Source organism: Onychomys torridus, chromosome 14, assembly GCF_903995425.1.
Source record: "Onychomys torridus chromosome 14, mOncTor1.1, whole genome shotgun sequence".
NCBI classification, from domain to species: Eukaryota; Metazoa; Chordata; class Mammalia; order Rodentia; family Cricetidae; genus Onychomys; species Onychomys torridus.
Window position 1 is genome coordinate 41,338,587 of NC_050456.1, and position 12,422 is coordinate 41,351,008.

At 43.6% G+C, this 12,422-nt stretch overlaps 2 protein-coding genes across 2 annotated transcripts in view; both read left to right on the forward strand.

Moving 5' to 3' along the window:
• The first annotated feature begins 583 nt into the window (after positions 1–583).
• Positions 584–4,236, forward strand: LOC118595259 (translation initiation factor IF-2-like). The gene is made up of 3 exons (XM_036205634.1): positions 584–598; positions 2,976–3,188; positions 3,535–4,236. Exons 1-3 carry the CDS (start codon positions 584–586, stop codon positions 4,234–4,236), a joined length of 930 nt encoding a protein of 309 aa, XP_036061527.1.
• Positions 3,362–12,422, forward strand: part of Ppm1a (protein phosphatase, Mg2+/Mn2+ dependent 1A) — a 39,363-nt gene continuing 30,302 nt past the window's right edge. The window contains exon 1 of the mRNA XM_036205862.1: positions 3,362–3,817. The gene's annotated coding sequence lies outside the window, so the exon portion shown is untranslated. The remainder of the gene's footprint in view (positions 3,818–12,422) is intronic.

Sequence of the window (12,422 nt, forward strand, 5' to 3'; positions counted from 1 at the left end):
CTTGGGCTACAGAGTGAGTTCCAGGAAAGGCGCAAAGCTACACAGAGAAACCCTGTCTCGAAAAACCAAAAAAATCAGGATTGTAGAGGAAAGGGAGAGAGTACTGAGTGTAACTAGGGTTTAATTGTATGCTAATAGTTCATCTTTAATGGGAGAATATAGAGTGTGCTTGGCTTTAATTGTATATTAGTAGTTCATTTCAATATTAGGCATTAGCTTTGCTACTGTAGTCCAAGTGCTTGCCCCAAGTCTCTCAATTTCTAAGCTACTGGAGCACTCTGAAACCGACCTTTCAACTTCCTTTCTCTTTGTTAACTAAAATATAAAAATAAGATTCCCTGTGTGCAATATGATAGTGGGCTTTTTTTGGTTTTTCGAGACAGGGTTTCTCTGTGTAGCTTTGTGCCTTTCCTGGAGCTCACTTGGTAGCCCAGGCTGGCCTCGAACTCACAGAGATCTGCCTGGCTCTGCCTCCCGAGTGCTGGGATTAAAAGCATATGCCACCACCGCCTGGCGATAGTTTTATATATGTAAAAATGATCAAACTGATATTTCACCAAAACTTATTGTGAAGACTTCGAACATGTTGGAAGATGAAGTAAAGCCATAGAGCTCAAAATTGAAAAACATTTAACCCTCTTATTTCCAAAGTTCCTTTCCTCCTATATATATTTCCCCTTTCTCCTTGGTAGAAGATTTAATAAGAGAGCTGGGAGTGGTGGCACACACCTTTATCCCAGCACTGAGGAGGCTGAGGCGGGTGGATTTCTGTGTGTTCAAGGCCAGCCACTTCTATACAGTGAGTTCCAAGCAGCCAAGACTACATATAGAGAGACCTTGCTTTAAACAGCAAAGAAATTTAATAAGATAAGGGAATATCATAATCAACATTTTAGATGATATTGATATATCTTATTTCAAGTTTTTAAATGTTAGCTTTATAGCTCACAAGTTCCCTCATTCATTTGAAAATATCCGTACAAATTGTGTCTAAAATGAGACTTGGTAAGCACAGCTGACTGACTGTCTGTGACACATTGGGAAGACTCCTGAGAAATCTCCTTATGATTACATTTTGAATTTTTCTACCTCTTCTGTTACCCAGGCTTTCTTACAAAGACAGAACAGTGAGGCTTCAGGAATGTAAACCTTAACGAAGCCTGACAAAAACCTCCCAATTCTCTATAGAGTACACAGATGACTCAGCTTTTCTTTCAACATGAAAATTTATTGCTTAAGAGCGCTCTAGACAGGTGTGGTGGTGCACCCAGGAGTAGGGAGGTGGAAGCCAGAGGATGAATTAAAAGTCATCCTCAGTTTCATAGAGTTCAAGGTCAGCCTGAAATATCTAAGACTGTCCTGAACAACACACACACACACACACACACACACACACACACACACACGGCACTAGATGGTGGCTCTCACATGACTTTTGTATCTCAGAATGTTAACGAACCCACTAGCATGCTCATCATGTCCTAACTTGTTGAAGTATTCAAAGTACCAAGAATTTAGCCAGGTGTGGAGGAACACTCTCGGAATATCAGCAATCCAGAGGCAGAATCGGGAGGGTCACTGTGTGCTTGCGGCTAGCATGATCTACATAGAGAATTCTAGACCAGCTAGAGCTACATAGAGACCCTGTTTGTCTCAAAAACAAAACACAGGCACATATACATAAAAACCCACCCCCACCAAAAACCCTAACCAGGGCTGAGGACAGAGTTCAGTGGCTGAGTTCCTTGACTAACGAGCAAAGGACCCTGTTTTCAACCCCCAGCATCACCACTTAACAAGAAAACCTAAACAAATATATTACTTTAATATATATTATATATGATAATATATTCATTCCAACAAGGCAGCATTTCATTAAAAGACTTCTCAACTAATTTCGTTTATCTTCAGCACTTGGGTAGAGAATTAAACGCATCGCGAATTTTATTTTTACTTTAAATACCTGGAAATGTTACATTTTTTTCACCTTACTCCCCAAGATATCGAGCGATTTGGAGGTTCAGTGAAGATGTGGTCTGCCAGCAACCGGCAGTCATTGCCATTAGGTGTCAGGTGTAAAAGTGAAGGAAACAATCTTTTCCCAAAAGTCATGCTGAAAATATTGGAAATGGCTTTCACAACTTCCAAAGTAGAGAAATAGCTTTTTTGAATGACAGCCAGCAAAAAGCAGCTTGCATTTTATCTAACAGTCAAGACAATGTAGTAATTTTAGGAGACACAAAGTAACAGAGTACACATTGCTACAGCAAGCACCGGAGAGAAAAAAGGGAAGGCCTTAATGAAATTCATCTTCTTACTGGCCAGAGCTGATTTTGGCTAATAGTTTTAGTGTTATTTTTTAAGTACTAAGCTTATTTCAACGAAACGTTTCGTCTTTCTTTGTATTATACCAGAATCTCTCTTAAACTTCTGTTCCTGCCAATATGGTGTAAGGGTTAAACCTGTGACCGAGAAGCTGGGAAGGCACCCCAGCCAATAGGAACTCATACTGGTGATGTACTGCTTTCCAGCTCTGATTCATTGGCTGCCTAGGGTTTGTCATTCTATCCCCCGGCGTCTGCAAGCAGCGTGGGTCGGGTGTTCTGTGGTCTAGCTAGCTAAACTGGATCTTGGCCGCCTGCACGTGCAGTTTCAACCACCTTTAGCTCATCTCTTAGCTCTTGACGGAAGCGGCTGTCACGTTCCTGATTGTCCTCTGGAGTTTGAAAATACCTCGGTTCCTGGAACCTCATTGGAGGTCTTGGGAAGTGCCCGTTGAGACGGAATCACGTGACCCTGTTAACGCGCACATAAATACAATTCGGAATCCCTGGAGCGACACAGGCAGGGACCGCCTGCCAGAAGCCCTGGGCACATGTCCCAAGGCGTGAACTGGTTACACACGCGCGCACACACACACACACACACGTGCGCGGTATGGCCGCCGCCCCCGGGTGGGACTCCTGGGGTCGCAGAAGGAGGCTGACTGCCCCACGCCGGGCCCTAGCCGCGACTGCGCCAGGAGATCGGTGTCTGTAGGCAGGTGTAAAAGGCGGTGTGGACGGACGACGGCGGGTTTGGAGGGGACCCGAGCGCCCCACCGCGAAGGCCGGCCGCCTGGCTCCCACCCAGAGACCCGGCCCCCGGCGCCGGACGCCCTACAGCCACCCGCTAGGGAGCAGCGCAGGGTAGTGACGTCACCGCAGCCCCTTCCTTCCCCCCCACCCCGCCCTCGCCGCAGTTCCGGGCCTCCTACATCCGGGTCTCTCCAGCCGCTGGGCCGCGCCGCAGCTGCCGGGCGAGGGTGGGGGTGGGGTGGAGGAGCGGGCGGCGCGGGGCGGGGCGGGGCCGGGCAGGGGGAGGGGCGGCGCCGTCGAGAGCGCGCGTGCGCGGGGCCGCGCTAGAGGCGGCGGCGGCGGCGGTGGCGCGAGGGAGGGGCGGGAGCGCGCGCGGGAGCCAGAACGCCGTGGTCTCCGCGCCGGCCGGGTCCGCAGCTCGGGATCGGGTGGCTGGGGCGGGGGGGGGGGGGCCCAGGCAGGCAGGCAGGCAGGTGGGGCGGCAAGCGATGAGTCCTCGGCGCCTCCTCCGCCTCCCGCGGGCCCCGCTCTCTGCCTCCCGCTCCGACGCCCGGATGATCTGAGCCGCGAGGGCTCCGAGAGCCGGGGGCCCGGACCCAGCCCGGCTCCTCCCCTCCTTCTGCCCGGGCCCGGCCGCCGCCGCCGCTGCCGCCGCCGCCGCGGGACCCCGTGCCCGGCTGCCGTCGTCGCCGTCGCCACCCAGGTCGACCAAGGGACCCGCCCGCCCGCGGCTGCTCCGGGTAAGCGCGTCGCTCGGGCGAGGGCGGGCGGGCGGGCCTGCGCGGCGGCGGCGGCGGCGGCGGCCAGGCCTGGGGCCTGTAAACAAGCCGGGCGTTTGCCCGGGCGCTCCCGGGAGGAGACGCGACAACTCCTCCCCCTGGGCGGCCTCCTCCCGGAGCCCGCGGCGGGCGGCGAGGGGTTAACGCGCGGCGGGGGCGGGGGCAGGCTGTGCGCGGCGGCGGGGAGGGGGCGCGACCCTCGGGCGGGCGGGGCGGGCCACCAGCGGCCCCGGAACTTTCGGGGGAGCCCGAAGCGAGGCCGCCCCTTGGAGCTGACCAGCCCCGCAGTCCCCACGATTTGGAAACTCTGCCGCTGGGCCGAAAGTGAGGCCCCTAACTCGGTAGTGATGCCTCCAGTTCATTCATTATTCCGGCTTTGAGCAAAGCCATTGAAGTAAACTACAGGTTTTGCATCATTTTGGCCGTGTATACTGGAGGAAAGTTCTTTATATGTTAGAGTTTAGTTGAGGCGCGGCTCCCTTCTGCTTGTAGGTTGTAAATACACTCGGATCCTTTTTCTTGAAAGACAGCTGGCTGTGGAGAGCCTTCTGCCAACTGGAGTTTTAGATGTTTTGCAAATTTCATCATGAGTCCGAAGTTATTTTTCTCTTTTCTCAAGCACCACATGGTACTTAGAATCCACGAAGATCAGAGTCTAAGCAACCTACAGTACCACCCCCACCCCAAGTTTCCTGCTAGTTGGAGTTATGAGCCTGATGTATTTTTAAACGTGGTTAGAGTATGGGAGAATGGCATTGTTTGAGAAGAATCAATGGTTTTGACGTTATGGAAATTAGTAATCTTCAACATTTATGAGAAGAAAAAACATAAATCTTTTCAGACCCCAGGCTTTCAGATTATAAACACGACCACTTCCTTGATGGGTGAGAAGCCCTCTGAGTCGTAAAATTTAAACGGTTCTCTTCTGGGCCTTAGGGTTCCAGAGCGTTCACTCCATAGTCAAGGAGTGCTTGGTCCTCACCTCTCTTTAACCAGACAGAATTACTTCGTTTTCACACTTTTGTCTTTTCTAGGTTCTGGGCCTTTTCCAAAGATTATTTCTGTAGTTAGAGATGAGGAAACTTGAGAAAAGGAAGATAGTGAGAGACTTCACCCTCTATTTTCAAGTCTTAGATACTGCCTTTATTGGTTTAATGTCCGATTTACTATTTAATAGTTTGAAGCACAAAAATCCCATGTCTTCCCAGTGTCACAGTTCTTCTTGGGGGGTTTTACGTTGGTTTTGTTTTGCATTGTTGGGCATAGATCTAGCTCAGGGCCTCTCGAATGGTGCAAGAGTTAGACCATCAGCCCAAGTGCTTCTCAGTTGTCTACCTTGTATATATCTGATTAACATTCACCTATGTTGGAATGACTGCCTTTGACCCAGAAGCTTACAGCAGTAAGGCATTGCAGTTGTAACGAACTACATGTGCAAGTTGCTTCAAATATTTTTATTTAATACTAAACACATCTGGGAAGTAATTATGATGGTGGTATAAAGTTATTAAGACAGAGAACATTCCACATTAGTTACTTTAAAGTGTGTGTGAGAAGTAGTATAATTGGCTACTGGAGGGATCAAGTTGCTTCTTGCAGGGCTTATATTTTCACAGGATTGGATAGCTATATTTCAGTAAGAAGGGCTGAAGTGATGAGCCATAATTATAGTATAACCTGTTGAAAGGAACGCTGCTCTGCCAGAGTCATGTAGGAATGGCTGTGTTCCAAAAGATCTGTGACCCTGGTCGAGTCCTCTAACCTTTGGAGTGTCAGGTTCTGAATCAGGGAAGCTGAGGGCTAGATTATATCCTCATGTCCATTTATTGAATTTTTTTTTGTTTTTGTTCCCTTGACATCGTGTGGCTGTTACACATACCTTTAATGAATACATGCCTGATACGTGCCAGCCACTTAGTTATTTTGGCATTCTGAAGTTTATTTTTCTTTCTGGGCTCTGTTCTATTTAAGAGAACATGAAGTTTGTGGTTATACTTTAGGGAAGCTTTCTGTGGTGGCCCGCACTGGTCTTTTGCTTTTGGGAACCCTGGAAAAACTCTTGGGAGAGAGAGGAGGATGGACATCCTATGTCCTATGGAGACAGCATGTGCCGGAGATCGCAATGTTTGAAGAAGCTGGGACCCTTAGTAGTTGGATATGATGGACGTTATAAGAATATATATATTGTGTGTGTGTGTGTGTGTGTATGTCTTTTTTGTTGTTGTTGGTTCAAGCTGAGTGTTGTTAATTTTGCCTTATTAAACTTTGGTTTGGAAATGTACCTGATTACCTGCGCCCCCCCCCCCCCAATGTATAGCAACCATGTTTGTCACCCGGTAAATATTGCTATGTGGTTACTAAATGCCTTCATCTTTTTAATTTTTTCAGACCACACCTTCAGTGTTTACTGTATGATCAATAGATTGTACTGCTGATTGTGGTTTAACCAAAATTACTTACTTACTTTATAATTTTAAACTTAAAAATTTTTTAAATTTACTTTAAAATTTTAAAGACTGGATTGTCCTAAGCTTAGTCTATACTGATGCAAAAATAATTCTGATACTATTTTTGATGTTCCCTTCAGATGATCACCTATTGTCTGAGCAATGACTTTGAATACTTTCCATCCTTAATCAAATCAGAAGACAGTCTTGAGAACAGCTCCAGCAGAGTTGTGTTAAGAGTTAACACAAAGATAAAACAGTCTCGGTCTGGGGACATACATATAGGGATGGCCCTGGGGAAGGGAAAACAGACAATATGAGGTAATGAGGAAACTATTTCTTCCGTATGTGTTGTCATATTTGTCCTGGCTTTAGATAACAAACTATTTAAAAATTCAGTTGCCTCACATATTATGTTACTGTTTTAGCAGGATGTATTTATTTTCTGGCCTGTTATTTAACCATTCTCATCGAAGAAGCTTGGATTAATATATAGCAAAAGAAAAGGTGATTACAGTCTTTCTTCCTTCAAGATTTCTAGGTTTAATGTATTCTAAAATAAGTTACATTCTAAAAAATGTATTGTTTGTTTTTTGAGACAGGGTAGGGGGGCAGTGTCTCACTACATGGCCTTGGCTGGCCTGGAACTCACTATGTAGACCAGGCTGGCTGGAACTCATAGAAATCTACCTGACTCTTGGCTTCCCACAGTAACAATTTTATACTTCATTATGAGTTTTCAGAATATTTTAGTGATTTTTTTTTTAACCCTTATATTACCTGTCAATAATACTACATACACTATGGAGCTTTTGTCCTTCCAAGGCAGGTAGGAAGAGCTAGATAAAGTAGGCAGTGCAATGAGCTCTTTATAAGAAACTGGGAAGTGCAAATTTAGATGCATTGATAAATTGGACTCTGGGGCTAGAGAGATGTCTCTGGTTAAGAACATTTACTGTTTTTATAGCAAAGAACTGAGATTTGATTGTTAGCACCAACATGGCAGCTCATAACCATAACCATACCATACTCCATTTCTAGGGAATCTGATGCTTTCTGGCCTCCATCAGCTGTGGTATGCAGATACACATATAGGCAAAGCATTCACATATATAAAATAAAAATGAATAAATTGGACTTTAGATACTGGTCTGTTCATCTGCCCCCCCAGACAGGGTTTGTAGCCTTGGCTGTTCTGGAACTTGTTCTATAAACCAGGCTGGCCTTGAACTCACAGAGATCAATGCTGTGGGTTTTTTTTTTTTTTTTGTTTTGTTTTGTTTTGTTTTTTGTTTTTTGTTTTTCTTTTTGTGGAGCTGAGGATAGAACCCAGGGCCTTGCGTTTGCTAGGTTAAGTTCTCTACCACTGAGCTAAATCCCCAAGCCCCAATGCTGTGTTTTTAATGGAGATGTTTTAAGTATTCTGTGAGTGAGTGATGAAGAGGGAACTTGAGTTTTCATAATTTTTGGCTTTGTTTTGTTTGTTTTTGTTTTTTGAGACAGGGTTTCTCTGTGTAACAACTCTGGCTGTCCTGGAACTGGCTTGGTTCTCGAGCTCACGAGATCCACCTCCTCTGCCTCCTGAGTGCTGGCTGGTATTAAAAACATGCACCACCACACCCAGCTAGGTTTATAATTCTTAATGTTTTTATTTGCAACCCATTGATTCAAGTGTATATAGTATTAATATTAAGGATCTGAATTTGTGGCAGATAGTGATTTGAAAATCATGAAACTAAAATTCTTCTGGATAAATAGAAGAAAGTAAATAATGAAAACTATACTTCCCTGGCAGTGGTGGTGGTGGTGTACAACTTTAGTCCTAGCACTAGGGAGATAGAGGCAGACAGATCTACAGAACAAATTCCAGGACAGCCAAGGCTACTCAGAGAAACCCTGTCTCAAACAACAACAACAACAACAACAACCAAACTAAAACAAACAAACAAACCCCATACTTTATTGACCATTTGTTTGTATCAAGCTATCTAAAATACATGATGTGATCTGCTCTTTTTTTGACAGATAGTTCTTTACCTCTTAGTTCAAGCAACCTTGAATAAGTATTTTTAAATTACATGTGTTTCTAAACATTCATAAACTTGCCTGTAATTATTCTCTAAACAATATATATTTAATTCACATAGCATTTCCATTGTGTTTGGTATTATGTGATACAAAGGTGACTTGATGTATACAGGAGAGTGGGTATAGGTTACATGCAGATACTACACCTTTTCAAATGAGGGACATGTGGAATCCTGCAACCAATCCCTTGTTAAGTACCAGTGGATAGCTATATATGGGCGTGGTGAACCTAAGTGACATTGCAGAATTGTATCTGTAGATTTAAAAATAGTCTGAAAATGGTCCTGGGTGGATGGATTCTCTCTTTTAAAAGGGAATTCCTGGAATCAGAATTTTAAAAGCTGAAGGTTACCATTTCTGAATCGTGGTTTTCTAGTGTTAAAATGAGTACATAGTTGTCTTCCTCTGCAAGAATCTCTTCAAAAAGGATATGTGGTGATGCTTATTTTTTCATTTCCAGGGCTTTGACAGTTAAAACCAAATATGTTCTCCCCACCACTGTTGAGACTGAGTAGAGTTAGTATCTTGAATGGTTGAGGGCCTGAGTGAAGAACCTGGGGGACTGTTTCTGAGTAGACCCAGCAGAGCCTCACAAAAAGATCCAGAAGGCAGAAGAAGTAGGGCAAATCAGCCCTCAACAGCTGTAGCTTGCTGCCCTCCTTCCCACATACAGTGACTGTTCTTGGCCAGTTTACTTGATTGTAAGTCTCAGCTTTCTTTATCTGTCCAATGGAACTGTCTCTAGAAGGCTGTCCTAAAGGGTTGGTGGAATATGAGGACTTGCATTGGCCATGGTAGCTCACACCAGCACTTGGTGTGATTTCGGTGAGTTTCATATATAGGAAGCTCAATGCCTGCTAAGACTATATATATATAGCAAGACCTTCTCTCAAAAAAGGGGGTGGTGGGGTGCTTGACATTTTCTGTCATAAAGAAAGTACCAAATAAATGGTAGCTATTTTGGAATCTTATTTTTTCTTTTCTTTTTTGGTTTTTCAAGACAAGATTTCTCTGTAACAGCCCTATCTGTCCTGGAACTCAATATGTAGACCAGTTTAGCCTTGAACTCAGAGATCCACCTGCCTCTGCCTCCCAAATGCTGGGATTAAAGGTGTGCACCACCACACCAGGCTAAGTTTATAGACTATTAAAATAATTAGGGGAATATTGGTTGAGTGTGAGTAGAAAATTGAGAACATGTTGTAAAGACTGTTGGTATATAGAGTCAGGATAAAAGTCAAGTAAGTATGAAAATTGTGCTTGGCTTTCTGGAGTTGAAAAAGGTCATGCCTGCGTTTGGAGTTGGTGATTAGGCAACAGTAGATGATGAAATTGGTGATAAAGAACAGGAGTAATAAAGCAAAGGTGAGAATAATCAATAAGTAGGGAAAAGTTGAGTTGGTATTTTGAAGAGGAGGTAAAATTCATGGTTAGGAACAAGGAGAAAAGATAAACTGCATTATTCTGCTCAATTCAATTCTACCTGTTTTTAAAACTCATCTTTAATGGACATTACGACTTTGTGTCTGTTCTGGGTTGTGCTACTGCCTCAGCCCAGACCAGTACAACTGTAACTGGGCTCTCTCACACTAATCCTGGACCACCACCAGTCCAGTCTGCGAGTAGAGAATTCCTCCCCAGTACTGTCATTCATGTTGGCTCTCCACATTCTCAGGAATTCCCTCTTGCACCTTTTGTGCTTAGATCCCAGGCAAAATGTTTCCATCAAACTGGACCCTTGTCGCTGAAGTGTTCTATTACTTCCCTCTCTAGGGTCTTCCTTCCTTACACTAATTTGCAGTCTGGAATTTGCTCCAGCTCGTTTTTAATAGCACACCTGCATTATTTCTATGGCTTTTAAATTACGTATTTCCTTCTAGGTATGTGTATCTTAGTTATGCTTGATTCTGAAAGGGGAAATACAATCATTTATTCCCAGGGCCTACCGCAATGCTATATGACTAGTGGACATTGAGATATTTGGTAAGGAATAATCAAGGTCTGCCTGGCATATATGTTCCTGCTGGAGGAGGAGGAGGAGGTAGAGTGCTTATGAGCTTTCTGGTAGCAAACATTCTGACTCTTTGTGAACAGAGATGTTTAGCTTATGAGCTTAATGGTAGCAGACATTCTGACTCTTTGTGAACAGAGATGTTTAAGTGTAAAGGTTACATGCATCTGAAGCAGGACAAGATTCTTATGTTGGTGTGGAGGTTAGGTTCCTTGATGGTAGACTTGACAGCTTCTCTCCAACTTCTTATATTTGGGTTTTGGGGGTTAATAGGTCATTTGTGATCACACATTTCTTTTCAGAGTAGCTGACATTGCAAATATGATCATGTCATAGTTATCTAGTAATCACAGAGGAATTATCTCGTCACAGGACTTTGACAGTACATTGGTTAGAGAAGAGTTACCAAAAGGGTTAATTAAAACCAGATTGCTAACAGATAGTCTGTTCATATAGACCTAAGTTAAACTTTACAGTTGATCAAAGTATTTCCCTACTTCTAGGATGTAGAAAATATGTGTTCATATTCCGTTATTAGATTTTAAGTGGGTAATTTCTTGTAATTAGTGACTTCAATTCATTTATTGACTGATGCTAATGAGATCAGTCATGAATTTAATATTTATTTGCCTCTTATTTTTCTGACCTTGACATTAGCTAGTAACAGCAAGCATTTATATAACTGGTACTGTTAAAAGATATTTTTAATTATCTCTTCAAAGCTTCTCAATGTTCCTATCAGATAGTTAGTATTATTGGTTGTATCCTAACAAACGAGGAAATTGAGATAAAGCTTTAAAGCCAGATGCATGTTCTGGGACTTTTGAAGGTAACTCTAAATGTGGGTCATTACATTTTTATTGCTGCTGTTGAAAGTCTGTTAGCAGCAGTGATGTGTCAAAGTCTTTGTATATGAAGGATATGACTTCAGTTCTATTGTACCCAAAGAGTATTACTCTTGTGTTGAGTTTGAATCTAAGCTGGCTATGTATAACACACTTGAAAAGCACATCATTATGTCATATTGACTTCCCTCAGAACTTTTAACCAAGTAGAGCTCTACACATAGACACACGCGCGCGCGTGCGCGCACACACACATACACACACACACACCCCTAAGATAGGGGTACAGTACAAAAGAAAGTCCTTGAAAACTGGGGCCTGTCTTCACTCATTAGAAATAGATCCTTAGTGTGTGCTTGTTAAATCTTTTCAGTCTCTTGTGGTTTGTGATTACACAGCAAAAAAAACTGGATGTCAGCCAGAAATATGTCAGACCAAGAGAAAGCATAGGTCATGTGTAATTCAGTTTAAATTTAGGCTAGTATTTGCATTCATCTATGATATGACTGAAGTAGAGATGGAGAAAATCATTCATGCTATATGTATCTTAATTATTTTAGTGAATATGTTATTCAAGAGCTCTCTGTTCTTTTTCAAAGAATAACATAATTGATTACCAACTTTGAATGCCTAAATTTTTAGTGCTGCTTCCTTTAGTATGACTGGTAGAAAATTTAACCAGATTTTGTTTTTACATCTATAAATATAAATATGGTTTGCCTTCCTTTGTTAATGGAATTCCATAGTGAAAGATAGGTAAAGCATCACTTTGTATTTTCTCTGCAAAATCTCAAAATTTGTCAAGCTTTAGAAAAAATCTTCATAGCTTGTCATCATGCTTCAAAATGGTGTGGTGGGGAGTGGTTGTCCTGGCTTGGACCGCAGTTCCCACTGAGATGTCAGGGGCAGGTCTTGGAAGGGACTGCTTCTGTTATGTGGTCAGCCCACAGTTTACCCCATATGAGTTCAGATCTTTTATCTGTCTGTAAAGATGCTTCCTGCTGCTGGGGGTCCTTCAGCTTCTAGCCAGTCACGGGACCTCTGGAGAGCTGCTGGCCCTGTGCTGGCTGTGGGCAAATAGTGCTCCTCGGGTATAACTCCAAGGCCACGGCAGAGTGAGTGGTTCCTGCTCGCCTAAATTCGTCCTTGTCGTGTCTGAATTGCCTTGTAATTTG

What these genes read in the sequence shown, in the direction of transcription:
- LOC118595259 (XM_036205634.1), top strand. An exon ending in CCGCTAGGGAGCAGCGCAGG is followed by an intron (nt 3,189 to 3,534) that starts GTAGTGACGTCA and finishes GGGGGGGCCCAG; the next exon opens with GCAGGCAGGCAGGCAGGTGG.